The sequence below is a fragment of the Hyla sarda genome, chromosome 3 (assembly GCF_029499605.1).
Source record: "Hyla sarda isolate aHylSar1 chromosome 3, aHylSar1.hap1, whole genome shotgun sequence".
Taxonomy (NCBI): domain Eukaryota; kingdom Metazoa; phylum Chordata; class Amphibia; order Anura; family Hylidae; genus Hyla; species Hyla sarda.
The window spans coordinates 48,923,308-48,941,115 of NC_079191.1; the positions used below are offsets into that span (position 1 = coordinate 48,923,308).

Below are 17,808 nucleotides of genomic sequence, written 5' to 3' on the forward strand. Positions count from 1 at the left end.
CTTAATCCTTCCAGTACTTATCAGCTGCTGTATACTACAGAAAAAATTGTGTAGTTCTTTTCAGTCTGACCACAGTGCTCTCTGCTGACACCTCTGTCCATATCAGGAACTGTTCAGATTAGAAGCAAACCCCCATAGCAAACCTCGCCTGCTCTGGACAGTTCCTGACATGGACAGAGGTGTCAGCAGAGAGCATTGTGGTCAGACTGAAAAGAACTTCACACATTTCTCTGTAGTTTATCTGTAGTATACAGCAGCAGATAAGTACTGAAAGGGTTAAGATTTTTAAATGGAAGTAATTTACAAATCTTTAAAGGGGTTGTGCGCTGCCCTGCCTTTCGGAGCTCCGCTCACAGCGTCCGGAAGTTCATTACTCCAAATGCTGTGTGCGGACTTCCGTGTTCGCGGCCGCTGGGCGTGACGTCTCGCCCGCCCCCTCAACGAAAGTCTATGGGAAGGGGGCGCGACCGCTGTCACGCCCCCTTCCCATAGACTTTGGTAGAGGGGGCGGGCAAGACATCACGAGGGGCCGGGCGTGACGTCACACCCGGCGGCCGCGAACACGGAAGCCCGCACACAGTGTTCGGAGTAATGAACTTCCAGACGCTGTGAGCGGAGCTCCAAAAGGCAGGGCAGCGCACAACTCCTTTAACTTTCTGGCACAAGTTGATGTGAAAACACTGTGACTATGCTACAGGGGCTGTAAAGTTAGTGTAGTTCACAATATAGTGTCTGTACCTGTGTGTGACGGTTTTCTCACAATTCTTCTGTGATTTTCACCCCAATATTTATTTTTATCAGCATACAAAATGACTTGTCTCAGATTTTTCCCAGGTTGCAAAGCGGCCGAGACCTGACATCACTAGTCAGCTGATGACAGGGAGCCTGTCTGCTTCAATGGGTGGAGGGATCGCTTGGTGGGAGAGAGATCAATCTGCAACTAATGCAACAGCTGTAGGCACCCTGATTGAAAACCACAGGTCTTTTGAATGGATGCAGCTCATTTATGTTTCAATGGGTGGGGTGGATGATGTGTGGGAGGGAGGAAAATGGAATTATGGGACTTGTAGGAAAAGAAGAAAACTCAAACAGGAAATAACAGTTCGCAAAAAGCTAGCCACAGTGTTATGGTAATCTCACAACATAGCCATTTATCCCCAAGACAAGCGCAGATCCTTCCTAAGCATGTCCATTACTGTCTGCCAGGTACGTACTAAAATCACCTTATGGTGGATAACCCCTTTAACTCTAGTCTCCACTTCTGAGTATCTCTCCCTTATATTTGTAAGGCCATCCCTCATCAGGGATATTTCTACCCCAATCGAGGCTACTTGTCAAGCTAGTGCATCCATTGACGTATAACACTTGCTGACTGCTCCAGCATAACCTTTAGTGGTGGCGAAGCTCCCTCCTCCATCTGCCCTACTGTCGCCCCTTCAGGTAGCTGTTCCAGACTGATTGTTCTCCCATGCTCGCAACTTTTAGGGGGTGCTAGGACCGCACGGAAATGAGTCACCTCATAAACTGCGTATTTCTAAGGCTGGGTTCACATCACGTTTTTCAACTAAGGTTCCCGCACGGTATTGAAAATGGTATACATAGGCAAAGCATTGCAAACCGTATGCATCCTGATGCATACAGTTGCGTACGTTTGCTTGCAATACGGTTTTTAACAGTACTCCAAACCGTGTTCAACAACAGTTTTGAATCTGGGTTAAAAACCATATTGCAATAGCATACCTTTTTTTTTATTTATTTTTTTAACATGGACGTCAATGGGAAATGCACATGTATACGGTTCCATACTGCGAAACCGTATGCGTTTTTTCTTTGCACATGCGCATTTGCATCCTAAAGTCCCCACCCAAGACCCCTCTCGTTAAAAATGGACAGAATTTTCAAAAACGTATGGTTTTTTTAAAGTATAAAAACGGACGGAACTGTATGCACTTTTAAAACAGTATACGGTTTAAAAACGCATGCGGTTTACTTTTTCCCATACTGTTCCATCCGGTTTTTTTTCCCCATACGTTTTTTGATAGAAACGTATGCGGGAACCATAGTTGAAAAACGTGATGTGAACCCAGCCTAAGCGAAATCCATGGCAAAAAGAATAACAAAGTCAAATATTTTGTCGGAATCCACTCAGAAATGCATTGCCATCTATAGAGATGACGCATTTCCAGCAGTCCTAGTGCCGACTTGCTCTGCCAGTGCCTGCGGAATTGTTGCCATGTGAATGGGGCCTTAAGATTAATTCACATGCAGCTGATATGTTGACAAATTTTTGTGACTTTAAATTAGTTCCATTTATCTGAATGGGGGTTGTATCTGCAGCTCGTCCATGAATTTCTTTATATTTCTCATCAGCGAGAAAGTCCCAGATGCTTCTTAAAACAGATGAGCCGGGGGATGTGTCCCAAAATCCACAGCATCTGTAATGAGAAGATTATTTAACACAAAACCATGAATAGTTCTAGAAGCAGGAACAATGTGTTATATAACCCGGACAGGTGGCTGCTGTCTCTACCTCCCCCCAGCAGGGTTGGGCACAGCAGACATTGTGCAGCAGCTGCCTCCAGCTAAAGGCCTTTTTAGACATCATTAGGTTTCTGCAGAATCTCATTCAGGATGTTACACAAGTCTGTATAATATCCAGGACTGATACACAGCGTCTGGCCCTGGTTATACATTCCGCTTTTAAGCTTTCTGTGGCCTTTGCCACCATTTTGTGCAAAATTCTGCTTGGAAATTCCGATGGGATTGTGCTGCACAGCGCACACAGCAGAATCCGAACAGGTTTATTCTTTCCGCGGAATTCGCTCGGACGTGCATTTCTGTAAATGGAGATGGCAAATGTCAGATCAGTCCTGGTCGGCACCAGTCACAGAAATTCTACTTGCCAGCACATTCACCTTTACTCACAGCAATGGGATTTGCTGCAGTGGAAATTCTCTGTGTGTGAATATTAGAAAAACAGAAAAGGGTGTTTTATGAATCAAAAATCTAATACTTTATTAATATACCGTAGTAAAGAAAACAGACACACAGTTAAAATTCATTAAAATACATACATGGGGAAAAAAAAAAAAAATATATATATATATATATATATATATATATATATATATATTTTTTTTTTTTAAAAGGCGTTTAAAGAGTTGAAGCATGCCCAGTAGGGATCGACCGATTATCGGTTTGGCCGATATTATCAGCCGACATTCATGATTTTGGACATTATCGGTATCAGGAATTACCTTGCCGATATGCTGGCCCTGCAAAAGCCGCTGAAGTTCATCGATTTAAAGCGCCGCTTTAAATCATTGATCTGCAATGGCTTCTGTGAGGCCGGGGGGAGAAATAGCCGATAACTTATACCCGAATATCGGCTTGAAAGGTCACAGATTATCGGTATCGGCCCTAAAAAAATCAATATCGGTCGATCTGTAGTTTTGCAACAGCTGGAGGCACACTGTTTGGGAAACACTGCTGCATCCTTATGTTCTAAAGCTGAACACAATCCAGGGGGGGTGGTAGGTTTCTGTGTGGTTTCTTTTATTGATATCCACTTATGCACTTTTGGCCGCCTTTTGTATGGATTTCCTTTATAGGATATGCTCTGACTTTTTTTTTTTTTTTTTTTTTTTAGCTGTTTAATCCCTTTGCATATTTTTATGGGTATACTTTTATTTATTCATTGCATCTCCCCTTTTTGGCTTACCGTATATACTCGAGTATAAGCCGACCCGAGTATAAGCCGAGACCCCTAATTTCAACCCAAAATCCCAGGAAAAGTTATTGACTCGAGTATAAGCCTAGGGTGGGAAATACCTCATCCCCCCCTGTCATCATCCAGACCCGTCATTAACATCCTCATCATCCCACACATCCCCCACATCCCCTTATCATCCCACACATCCCCCCTTCATCATCCCCTTGTCATCATCCCACACATCCCCTTATCATCCCACACATCCCCCCTTCATCATCCCCTTGTCATCATCCCACACATCCCCCCTTCATCATCCCCTTGTCATCATCCCACACATCCCCTTATCATCCCACACATCCCCCCTTCATCATCCCCTTGTAATCATCCCACACCCCCCCCCCTTCATCATCCCCACCCCCCTTCATCATCCCCACACCCCCCCTTCATCATCCCACAAACCCCCCTTCATCATCCCCACACCCCCCCTTCATCATCCCACACACCCCCCTTCATCATCCTCTTCTCATCATTCGCCCTCAGTGGTCTTCAACCTGCGGACCTCCAGAGGTTTCAAAACTACAACTCCCAGCAAGCCCGGGCAGCCATCGGCTGTCCGGGCTTGCTGGGAGTTGTAGTTTTGAAACCTCCGGAGGTCCGCAGGTTGAAGACCACTGCGGCCTTCAACATGCGGACCTCCAGAGGTTTCAAAACTACAACTCCCAGCAAGCCCGGGCAGCCATCGGCTGTCCGGGCTTGCTGGGAGTTGTAGTTTTGAAACCTCCGGAGGTCCGCAGGTTGAAGACCACTGCGGCCTTCAACATCATCCAGCCCCCTCTCACCCCCTTTAGTTCTGAGTACTCACCTCCGCTCGGCGCTGGTCCGGTCCTGCAGGGCTGTCCGGTAAGGAGGTGGTCCGGTGAGGAGGTGGTCCGGGCTGCTATCTTCACCGGGGGCGCCTCTTCTCCGCGCTTCCGGCCCGGAATAGAGCCGTTGCCTAGACAACGACGCATCTGCGTCGTTATTAAGGCAACGTGACTATTCTGAGGCCCGGCCCGAAGCGCTTAGAAGAGGCCTCCCCGGTGAAGATAGCAGCCCGGACCACCTCCTCACCGGACCACCTCCTCACCGGACAGCCCTGCAGGACCGGACCAGCGCCGAGCGGAGGTGAGTACTCAGAACTAAAGGGGGTGAGAGGGGGCTGGATGATGTTGAAGGCCGCAGTGGTCTTCAACCTGCGGACCTCCGGAGGTTTCAAAACTACAACTCCCAGCAAGCCCGGACAGCCGATGGCTGCCCTGGCTTGCTGGGAGTTGTAGTTTTGAAACCTCTGGAAGTCCGCAGGTTGAAGACCACTGCGGGTGGGGGAGTTCACTCGAGTATAAGCCGAGGGGGGTGTTTTCAGCACGAAAAATCGTGCTGAAAAACTCGGCTTATACTCGAGTATATACGGTATTTATTGTCCTTGCACCCAGAGTCTTCCCCCACTCCTTATTTCTGGATCTTATTTTTCATACATGAATGAGTTTTACTGTACTTAATAAACTTTATTTTTATCTATTTGGTAACTTGTGTCCTGTTTATATGGATTGTTTGGTGGTGGTGGTGGTGGTGGTGGTGGTGGTGTGGTGGGGGGGGGGGAACTGCAATCCAGGGGCAGACATAGTGCATAGGGAAATTCCTAGAAGGCAAGATTGGTCTATATATACATATGGTGGACTAAAAATCTGTCACATAATCTGGTCTATATAAGGAAGGGGGTCTTACCAAAGAGGAACTGTCTTGGAGATTTCACTGTAATTCAGGGCTGCTACAGCTGTACGTTGTGTGTGTGTATGTAATTTTATATATATGTATATATATATATATATATATATATACACACACATACATATATACATATATACACACACACATACATACATATACACACACGTGCGTATATATATTTTTTTATTTTATTTTTTTTTAAAATAAAAACACACACATGCAAGTCTAAAACCATGGAAGGGCAGAACACAAAACACATGAAAGGAGCACTATACACTAAAGCATTATGCAAACTGGGGGAGGGAAGGCAGAGGAGGGGGAAGGGAGAAGGATCTGTGCTGTTTCACCATAATAAGCCGGTATGCAGCTCACATGCAAGAAATAATAAACACATCCCAGTCCTTGGGGAATGTCAGCACACAGCCACATACTGCCAACACCCCTGCAGCATTGGGTTAGGTCAAGTAATTTTGTCTACCATGTAACAAATAACTCTTTGTATCTGAAAGTCGTACATAAAGTAACATGACTTCTAGAGATGAGCGAACTTACAGTAAATTCGATTCGTCACAAACTTCTCGGCTCGGCAGTTGATGACTTTTCCTGCATAAATTAGTTCAGCCTTCAGGTGCTCCGGTGGGCTGGAAAAGGTGGATACATTCCTAGGAAAGAGTCTCCTAGGACTGAATCCACCTTTTTCAGCCCATCGGAGCACCGGAAAGCTGAACTAATTTATGCAGGATAAGTAATCAAATCGAATTTACTGTAAGTTCACTCATCTCTAATGACTTCCCCGAGAGATTCTGCATCATTAATGTCAAAAGCTTAAATAGATAAATTATATATAGATATATAGATATATATATATTTATCTATATATATATATATATATATATATATATATATATATATATATAATTTATCTATATATATACACACACACACACACACACACACACACACGGTTTAATACGGTTTTTCAGCCGGACCAAAAACCGCGGTAGGCTACGGTATTGGGTACGGGGAATAAAAACTGACAAAACCGTACAGAATGCGGAACGGACACAACAGGAAGCATTGTTTGGCATACGGTTTTCAAATTGAAAACGTATACGAGAATTGTATTGCAAAAACGTGGTGTCGACCCAGCCTTAAACGTATCCGCCGACGAAAACAGGATGCAGACACACACTTTAAGGCTATGTTCACGCCACAGAATTTCCGTCCAGAATTCCACATTGTATTTCTGCAGAGAGTCCCGTTGAAGTGACTCCGCACGGAATGCATAGCCGTCTACCAGACGGCCCATACTCGTGCAGTCTATCGCCAGCATGTGCTACTCGCATCCGCAATCTGCGGAATGTCGCATAAGACCGGATTGTCGACTCTGTTCGGCCATTGCAACGAATGGCATTCGCTGCCCTGCGTTAGGCTGCATGCACACCACGTTTTTGCAATCCAGTATCAGGTTTTTGATGTAAAACGGATTCCTCCATACCTGACTAAACTGTATCAAAACGTGTGTACAAATTTTAACCCATACACAGTTGAAAACCATATACGGTTTGAAAAATGTCGGTTGCATCCGTTTTTTTTTTTAAAGAAAAAAGCGTATACGTTTTTAACTTTTCACTCCATTTTGAATAAAGTTTCACTTGTTTGATTGAAATTCCAAGAACAAAAAACTGTGCAAAGTCTAAAACCGGATGGAACCGTAGACACATACAGTTCTGTACGGTTCTCAATGACTCCCAAGTAAAAACTTTTTTTTTTTTTTTTTTTTTTAAACGTATAGTTTAACACAGTTTTTCACCCGGACCAAAAAACGTAGTAGACTACAGTTTTGGGTACGGGTAAAAAAAAAAAAACAGACAAAACCGTATAAGACGCAAAACGAACTAAATCGGATAATGTGTTTGACATACAGTTTACAATGTTAAGTGAATGCATACGGTTTTCTATACAGTTCCATACGGTTTTTAACTTGAAACCGTATACGGGAACTATATAACAAAAACGCGGTGTGCATGCACCCTTACTGTTTATATCAGCCTCCCCTTTCAGTGGGTGACTATTTAGCCATTAAAATAAATGGCCTCCACTGTATACATTGGCATTCCGTTTTCTTCGGAATGCCAGCGGATATATGTGACTATACCCTTATATTAGAGGGGTTTTCATTCCAATTCTTCAAATGTGAAAGCTTCACATTCTTTAGACAGGGTTTCCCAGCAAGGGTGCCCCCTGCTGTTGCAAAACTACAACTCCCAGCATGCCCGGACAGCCAAAGGCTGTCCGGGCATGCTGGGAGTTGTAGTTTTGCAACAGCTGGAGTTATCTCAGCACTAGACTAGAATCCACACACACTATTTTCAACAGGAATTAACCATAAAAGACCTCAGATCCTGCACCTTCCATTGACGATTAAAAAAAAATAATAATAATAATTATATAGGACCCCAAGTAATCCCCTCCCCACCCTACCACCTTCCTCACCTACGTGCGCCACTTAGGCGGCAGGTCTAACATTATTTTTTCACTCGGGAGTACGCGGGAAAAACATTCAATAAAATTCACTTCCGCCCCAAGCCGAAAGCGAGGTTTGGCGCGCAGGCACGTGTGACAATGAAGCCGGCGCTGATTGGATGGGATAACGTTGTGTAAGCTCTCCCAGCCAATAGGAGGCGGTCAAGGCGGCAGCGCGCCAAATTGAGAATTTTTTTTAATAATAATAATCACCTTGGTTGTTGGCGCGGGGCTCTGTCAGTCACGTGATCCGTAAAAAGGTTATGGCGGGAGTGCGGAAGTGTGTGGACTACAGTAAATACATTCACATATATATATTCATCTGAATGTGAAGCCAAAACATTAAGCGGTGGGAATGGTTCCTCATGCTCATACTGCTACAACTCCCATGTCAGGGCCTGATGGGAGTTGTAGTTTTGCAATAGTATTCAGACCAAGTCTATTATCCTTGGACTGCAAGACTACAACTCCTATGTGGTGAACCTCAAGGTTTTGGAACACTAATCCAGATCAAGTCCATTATCATCTATACCCTATATATATCCACAACACCGCAGTCTATATACTCCTATATATCCACAACACTGCAGTCTATATTCTATATACTCCTATATATCCACAACACTGCAGTCTATATTCTATATACTCCTATATATCCACAACACTGCAGTCTATATTCTATATACTCCTATATATCCACAACACTGCAGTCTATATTCTATATACTCCTATATATATCCACAACACCGCAGTCTATATACTCCTATATATCCACAACACCGCAGTCTATATACTCCTATATATCCACAACACCGCAGTCTATATACTCCTATATATCCACAACACTGCAGTCTATATTCTATATACTCCTATATATCCACAACACTGCAGTCTATATACTCCTATATATATCCACAACACTGCAGTCTATATTCTATATACTCCTATATATATCCACAACACTGCAGTCTATATTCTATATACTCCTATATATCCACAACACCGCAGTCTATATACTCCTATATATCCACAACACTGCAGTCTATATTCTATATACTCCTATATATCCACAACACTGCAGTCTATATTCTATATACTCCTATATATCCACAACACTGCAGTCTATATTCTATATACTCCTATATATATCCACAACACCGCAGTCTATATACTCCTATATATCCACAACACCGCAGTCTATATACTCCTATATATCCACAACACCGCAGTCTATATACTCCTATATATCCACAACACTGCAGTCTATATTCTATATACTCCTATATATCCACAACACTGCAGTCTATATACTCCTATATATATCCACAACACTGCAGTCTATATTCTATATACTCCTATATATATCCACAACACTGCAGTCTATATTCTATATACTCCTATATATCCACAACACTGCAGTCTATATTCTATATACTCCTATATATCCACAACACCAGTCTATATTCTATATACTCCTATATATATCCACAACACCGCAGTCTATATTCTATATACTCCTATATATCCACAACACCGCAATCTATATTCTATATACTCCTATATATATCCACAACACTGCAGTCTATATTCTATATACTCCTATATATATATACACACACAACACTGCAGTCTATATACTCCTATATATATATCCACAACACCACAGTCTATATTCTATATACTCCTATATATCCACAACACTGCAGTCTATATTCTATTTACTCCTATATATCCACAACACCGCAGTCTATATTCTATATACTCCTATATATCCACACCGCAGTCTATATTCTATATACTCCTATATATATCCACAACACTGCAGTCTATATTCTATATACTCCTATATATCCACAACACCGCAGTCTATATTCTATATACTCCTATATATATCCACACCACAGTCTATATTCTATATACTCCTATATATCCACACCACAGTCTATATTCTATATACTCCTATATATCCACAACACCGCAGTCTATATTCTATATACTTCTATATATCCACAACACCGCAGTCTATATTCTATATACTCCTATATATATCCACACCACAGTCTATATTCTATATACTCCTATATATCCACAACACCGCAATCTATATTCTATATACTCCTATATATATCCACAACACTGCAGTCTATATTCTATATACTCCTATATATATCCACAACACTGCAGTCTATATTCTATATACTCCTATACATATCCACAACACCAGTCTATATTCTATATACTCCTATATATATCCACAACACCGCAGTCTATATTCTATATACTCCTATATATCCACAACACTGCAGTCTATATTCTATATACTCCTATATATATCCACAACACTGCAGTCTATATACTCCTATATATATCCACAACACCACAGTCTATATTCTATATACTCCTATATATCCACAACACCGCAGTCTATATTCTATATACTCCTATATATCCACACCGCAGTCTATATTCTATATACTCCTATATATATCCACAACACTGCAGTCTATATTCTATATACTCCTATGTATATCCACAACACCACAGTCTATATTCTATATACTCCTATATATCCACAACACCGCAGTCTATATTCTATATACTCCTATATATCCACACCACAGTCTATATTCTATATACTTCTATATATCCACAACACTGCAGTCTATATTCTATATACTCCTATATATATCCACAACACTGCAGTCTATATTCTATATACTCCTATATATATCCACAACACTGCAGTCTATATTCTATATACTCCTATATATATCCACAACACCAGTCTATATTCTATATACTTCTATATATCCACAACACCACAGTCTATATTCTATATACTCCTATATATATCCACAACACCAGTCTATATTCTATATACTTCTATATATCCACAACACCACAGTCTATATTCTATATACTCCTATATATCCACACCACAGTCTATATTCTATATACTCCTATATATATCCACAACACTGCAGTCTATATACTCCTATATATATATATATACCACCTATACATTGATAGCTCTGCAGTATATACTTCTATTTATCCATATCTCTGATTGTCTATATACTCCTATATATCCATATCTGATTGTCTATATACTCCTATATATCCATATCTGATTGTCTATATACTCCTATATATCCATATCTCTGATTGTCTATATACTTCTATATATCCATATCTCTGATTGTCTATATACTCCTATATACCCATAGTCCTACAATCTATTCACCCCACACGATTATGATTCATATTTGTTGCAAAACGTCAAATCTATTGTGCAAAAAGGGCGCTCTTTTTCGGATTCCTGTTTGGTAACAGCTGTATTTCCCTCCGGCGCTTCTGATTGGCTGGCTTTGGATCCCTCCTCCACTACGCGATGCTCTCGTCCAATCAGCGTCCAGCACCGGGCACCCTGTCTTCCTCCTGATTGGCTGAGCTTCCCTGGCGCCAAATGCAAACGTGGTATAAATAGGCAGCGCCCGGCGTCTGGCAGTCATCCTCCTCTGCACCGTACATAATCATCCGTCTCCGTGCGCTCATCCGCTGCGTCTTCCCGCCATCACTATGCTGTCATCCCGTAAGCCATTCGCTGCTGTTAACGAGAACGTCTCCCCAATGAAGAACATGTCGCTGGTCGACAAGGAGAACACTGTGAGTACTGCGCTACCGCCTGCGTCTGTCTCTTAGCATCCCTCCTGTATCGCAAGGGTTAATTGCTATCTTCCTATTGCAGCCGCCATCTCTGAGCAACACCCGCATCCTGGCCACCAAGACCGCCCGCAAGATCCTCCTGGAGGCTGAGACCGACCTGGTAAGTGCTCTATGTACAGGGGGACTACTACTCCCAGCAAGGCGGCTCACTGCAGTGCATGATGGGGGTTGTAGTCTACACTGGGTGCGGCCTCCATCCTGGCGCCAAAAGAGGGAGCGGTAATTGGTAATGGCTACCTGTGATTCTGGGCAGGAAGGAGTTAACCGCAGCGTTTGTTGCATAATCCTTTGTCTAGTTTGTGACTCCGAATGCGTCTTATTAGCAGTGTAGATGTTACACGACCAGGGGAGTTTTGCATTATAGTAATCTTTAAAAAATCTCTTAAAGGTCCCCTCCCCTATAAAATAATTTCTGGAAACTTAGCCACACAGTACTTTAGGATACATTCACATCTGCAGTCTAGTACAGTCTCCAAAAAAAGGAAATGTAAAGATACAGAAACGAGGAATTTGGTTGGGTTTCATATATATTTTTTTGTACTAACTTTATAAGTGCATTGCCATTCCTGTGTAATCTATGGCTTTTAAAGGGCTTCCAGCAGGAAAATTGCCCTGTCATAAAGCTGATGGTCTCAAACTGTGGCCCTCCAGATGTTGCAAAACTTCAACACCTGGCATGCTGGGAGTAGATATCTTGACTGTTTGAGACCATGGCCATAAGGGGTTAACACAAATCTTAAAAGTATAGAATGTTAAATAAAAAGGCAATGTGGGCATCTGTTATCTCAAAGGGATCTAACTAGGGCATGTTGGGTGTTTGCAACAGCTGGAGGTCTACAGTTTGAAGACCAATGCAGATTTCAAAGCCTCATGCTGGTCATTAAATGCTTACTCCAGTGAAAAACTTTATTTTTCTTCTCAATCAACTGGTGCCAGAAAGTTACAGATTTGTGAACTCTATTTAAATCTTAATCCTTCCAGTACTTATCGGCTACTGAATAGTTTTTTTTTTTTTTTTTTTTTTTTTTTTTTTAATTATCTGACTGACAGCAGTGCTCTCTGCTGACTGTCTCAGGCACTCTCCAGAGCAGGAGAGGCTTGCTATGGGGATTTGAACCTACTCTGCACAGTTCCTCACATGGACAGAGGTGTCAGCAGAGGGCACTGGTCAGACAGAAATTCCAAAAGGGAAAACTTCCTCTGTATTCAGGAGCTAAGTATTGGTAGGATTAAGATTTTTAAAGTCAGTTTAACGTTCTGGCACCAGTTGATGTAAGAAAATCATCTGGAGTACCCCTTTAATGGCTCAATTACATGCTACGCATAGCCTTGATGTCTTTCTAGACTAGGTCTGGTATACAAGCTCTACCCTGAACCTTATGCAGCTTTTAGTGAAGATGCCTTGTTATGTATGAAGTCAGGTTTCCTAGGCTTTTATTTCTCATGTCTTGCAAAAAACTAAGTTCACTGACTAAATGGTGTTGACTTCTGTAGGAGAAAACTAAACAGCAGTACCAGGATGAACCTCTTCTGAGGGACAACCCCCATCGCTTTGTCATCTTTCCAATCCAGTACCACGATATCTGGCAAATGTACAAGAAGGCAGAAGCTTCCTTCTGGACTGCAGAAGAGGTGAGTGGATGAGACTTGTCCTGACCACTAAAACACTGATTTTGATTTCTAAATGTCCATGATATTATTAAAACATGATCTCTTTATAGGTGGATCTCTCCAAAGACTTTCAGCACTGGGAGTCCTTGAAGGATGAAGAGCGCTTCTTTATTTCTCACGTGTTGGCCTTCTTTGCAGCCAGTGACGGCATTGTAAATGAGAACTTGGTAAGTGTATACATGCAATATCCTCATACTTGGCTTATAGAAGAAACGGGAAAATCCAGCTCCCAATTGGAAACAAAATATATCTAACTCATACTTCAAAAATATACAGGTGGATCCAAAATTAAAGCAAAATAGTGGAGATGAAACTCCACCGTGTCTTGGTTTAACAAGCCGCAATGCATTGGTGTTTCCTTTGCGGTTTTTACATAAGGGGGGAGGGGGGGTGAGCTGATCATTCCCTATTTATATTGTGGCTTGGCATAAAACCTGCAAATGTAGTCTTATAAAGGACACTTGTGGTTTCCAGAGTCAAGCTAAGTGCATATGTCTAGTGTCCATTCTTGAGCTGACCAAAATCTAGTTACTAGCTGATTCAGTTGTCTTATGGAAACGACAGGGCCTAGAGCATTGGTCAGGCAGGGACACAGCAGCCGGTTCTGAAATTCTCTTGCCAGATCCAGCTGCTGTAGAGTGGAAACAAGTTGTGAATGCTCCCTGAAGATAAAATGCTTAAATTAACTAAAATAGCAGTTGTCTACTTAGCTTTGACCAGTGTCTGACTTGTCTCTTTGCACACCAGGTTGAGAGGTTCAGTAAAGAAGTTCAGGTCACAGAGGCACGCTGCTTCTATGGCTTCCAGATTGCAATGGAGAACATTCACTCAGAGATGTACAGTCTTCTCATTGACACCTACATCAAAGATTCTAGAGAAAGGTAAGGGGGTGGATATCTAATGGCTGTTAATGCAAAGGGCATTTCTTGTTCTAGTAAGTGGCAATTCTTGTAACTGGCCTCTTGCATGAGGGGAGGGTGTTACTATAGGTGTAGTTATCCTTACGATTTTAGCATTGCCTAGACCATTTACCATCCTAACTCTTTATATAAAATATTGACAGGGAGTACCTGTTTAATGCCATTGAGACACTGCCCTGTGTGAAAAGGAAGGCTGACTGGGCACTGCGTTGGATTGGGGACAAATCATCTACTTATGGTAAGATTGAGGGGGAATTGTCACTTAAGTCAAAAGGCTGACATAAGTGATTGGGTTTGTCATGTAGGGTCACTGCCTATAGTTAACAGATTTGTTGTCTTTAGGTGAACGTGTTGTAGCATTTGCAGCAGTGGAAGGAATCTTCTTCTCTGGGTCATTTGCTGCAATCTTCTGGCTGAAGAAACGGGGACTGATGCCTGGTCTGACCTTCTCCAATGAACTGATCAGTCGTGATGAGGTGAGTAATTCTGACTTGGGATTGTTTGGAAAAGGACAGGACTATAGAGTGATTTCTGGCTGACAGGATCAAAGGTCACATGTTGCTCTAGCACTAGTGCTATAGCATAATAGGATAATGTGGCCATAGATGCAACCCAACTTGTCAGTCTTGAAAGTCTTGCCATGACAACATGTGGGTTGTAACAAGACAATATACAGTATAATGCTTGGCAATCTGTGCAGCTGTATATAGCCTCAACTTGCATGCTGGAAAGTGGATGATATTTTTACAAACTTCATTCACATGCTGCGCACTTAATATTGTAACAGTAATATGTACATAACATAAAATTTGCACATAACCAATTTATAAGGATTAAAGATGAAATAGTTAAAGTATGTGAACTCTTGATTTCTACAATGAAGTACACTTGATACTCCTATCCTATGAACTGAATAACTGACTTGCTTTACTCTTACAGGGTCTTCATACAGACTTCGCTTGTCTTATGTTCAAACACCTTGTAAACAAACCATCAGAGTCCCGGGTCCGAGAGCTGATTGTTGATGCAGTCAAGATTGAACAGGTTTGTCTTTACACTATTATAAAAATAAATAACATATGGATCATCCAAATCTTTAAAACATCTAACTGCAAAAGTGACAAATGGTGCAACAACCTTACTGCATAGTTCATCTAAAAGATCACACTACACATGTGGACAAAAGCTACTTGTACAGGTTTATATTGGGCCATAGCATGTAGAGCTTAGCTCAAATTCTGTGAATGTTGGTAATTGAGTACATTTTTTTTTTAACAATCCAAAGCATAGGGCACAAGTGTGATCATGGGAGTCCAACCATTGGCACCCTATGATCTCCCTCATGGCACTTCAGCTTTCCTCCCACACAGTACCAGGCTCTGGTATCTTCAGCTCTCCCACAGATGAATGGAGGGTGTGTGCTAACACTAAGTGTGCAAGGAGCACTGTGTAGGAAATTGCAGGGCTCCAGCAGTTTTTAGGGGGCAAAGGGGCCCATCGCACTTATCCCTATCCTTTGGTAGGTGATGCATCTTACTACACTGAAGTATTAAGGATTTACCTGCCTTGTGAATAGGTTCACTGACTAGTCTATAATCCAGGTCATTGAACAAATGTTAGTCATATTTTCTGTATAGTAAAAGTTAAACTGTTTTTTTTTCTTAGGAATTCTTGACTGACGCACTTCCTGTAAAGCTCATCGGCATGAACGGCGACCTGATGAAGCAGTACATCGAGTTTGTTGCAGATCGTCTCATGTTGGAGCTCGGCTTTAGCAAGGTAAATGGTTAATTCAGTCTAACTTGGTCTTGGCCTGCTGGGAGTTGTAGTTTTACAACATCTGCCAATGTACTGGTCTAAAACAGACTTTAAGTGACAAGTCTTTGGGACTTCATTTCCAATAAATGTCTGTCTTCACTAGGTTTTCAGAGCAGAAAATCCTTTTGACTTCATGGAGAACATCTCCCTGGAAGGAAAGACTAACTTTTTCGAGAAGAAAGTTGGTGAATACCAGAAGATGGGAGTGATGGCAAAGGCGGCAGACAGCAAATTCACTCTTGATGCTGACTTCTAAGTGCATTGAACACTTCCAGTGCAGTAAGATGGGGGCATTATGACTTCAGGTTGTCCCGGTCTACCTTAAGGACTGACACCTGTTACAAGGACTATAAGCTTGGATGTGGTGTCCTGTATGACGGCACATACTGTCTTTTCACATACATGCTAGTTTACAGATGTCGGCATGTGTGACTGATAACACTCATGGGTACAATAGGTTGTACAGCTTGGTGTATGTTATAAAGGGTGCTGTGTACTCTGCCGGGGAGGAGCTGCTGCTTCATAGCAGTAATTTTTTTTATTAGTGTAAATGGTTTTTTATGTATTTTAGTCTGAACTTGGCACTTTAAATTAAATAAATTGTTTTAAATAAACTTGTTTCTTGACTTGAGGTTTACTACATCTAATAAGTTATGGCTGACTAAAAAAGGGTGCAGTAGTAAGAGTTCAGTCTCAAGGGAGCCATATGGGCAAAAACTAATGTGGTCATATCCTGAGACCCCATTTAGTTTCTCATCCATATAAGGGAGACTTCTGCATGAACTGGCTCTGATGTGACTTGTCTAAATCCTTAAAGGGTTACTCCGCCCCTAGACAGCTTATCCCCTATCCAAAGACACAACACCACATCCCTGAACCCAGCATTTGGAAAAAATTTCAGCATGCAGGGATTTCCAGCAGTGGGACCCCTGCAAATAGACACCTTATCACCTATCCTTTTGGACCACAGCAATTTCACACCCAGCACGCAAGCTGGACACATTTCTATGGGAGGGGAACGCTCTCCGCACCTATAGAAGTTGGAGGGGGCATGTTTTGACCAGCTTCCATGCTGGGTACAAGGTGCACTTAGTGAAAATCTTTAACATGCTTGGTTATCAGACTGGGTAATGCTGCATAACTGTAGACATTCACACTACAGGACTTGTGTGAGATTCTTCTGTCAATGTGAACAGGTCTTCTATTGACAATCACTGCAGAACTTCTGCAGCTGTATATTCCAGACTGTCAAAAGAATGGACATGCTCACTCACCAAGTCCAAATACTTTGCAACTCTGCCTGGTCCTAGTGCCAATGCACTTCTGCAGCCTCCCAAAATATCAGGTGGATAGGCCATGTTCACACTATGGGTGAATTCCAGCTCTCCCAAAGTTAGTGACTATTAAAACTTATTTTAATATGCATTAAAATAGACCTTACAAGAATAAAGTGAAAACCAAATGTCTACAAGCTAAAACATAGCTCTTAATCGTGGTAGGTGTGCTAGGAAAGTTAAAGTTGGTGGATACACCAATCCATTGAAGGCCAAAGTCACTGCAAACTAGAGAATCTGTTATAACTGCTTGGACTCTGGCCAACATTTATCATTGCCTTTTAGGCTGCCTGGGGGACATGTATCATTTGTGTATGGAAGAAGCAGTTTACCC

The 17,808-nt window shown here is 42.0% G+C and overlaps 1 protein-coding gene across 1 annotated transcript; it reads left to right on the plus strand.

Annotated features, from left to right (window-relative positions):
- The first annotated feature begins 11,495 nt into the window (after window positions 1–11,495).
- On the plus strand, window positions 11,496–16,746 carry RRM2 (ribonucleotide reductase regulatory subunit M2). The gene is made up of 10 exons (XM_056564177.1): window positions 11,496–11,671; window positions 11,754–11,831; window positions 13,226–13,363; window positions 13,453–13,569; window positions 14,150–14,283; window positions 14,466–14,560; window positions 14,665–14,798; window positions 15,262–15,366; window positions 15,988–16,101; window positions 16,244–16,746. The coding sequence occupies exons 1-10, from the start codon at window positions 11,585–11,587 to the stop codon at window positions 16,394–16,396; spliced, it is 1,155 nt and encodes a 384-aa protein (XP_056420152.1). The 5' UTR covers window positions 11,496–11,584; the 3' UTR covers window positions 16,397–16,746.
- The last annotated feature ends 1,062 nt before the right edge of the window (window positions 16,747–17,808 follow it).

Excerpts from the sequence above, each read along its gene's own strand:
- RRM2 (XM_056564177.1), top strand. The coding sequence starts at position 11,585 with ATGCTGTCATCCCGTAAGCCATTCGCTGCTGTTAACGAGAACGTCTCC. Across the intron at positions 14,561-14,664 it reads GGACAAATCATCTACTTATG|GTGAACGTGTTGTAGCATTT; the intron begins GTAAGATTGAGG and ends TGTTGTCTTTAG. Across the intron at positions 15,367-15,987 it reads ATGCAGTCAAGATTGAACAG|GAATTCTTGACTGACGCACT; the intron begins GTTTGTCTTTAC and ends TTTTTTTCTTAG.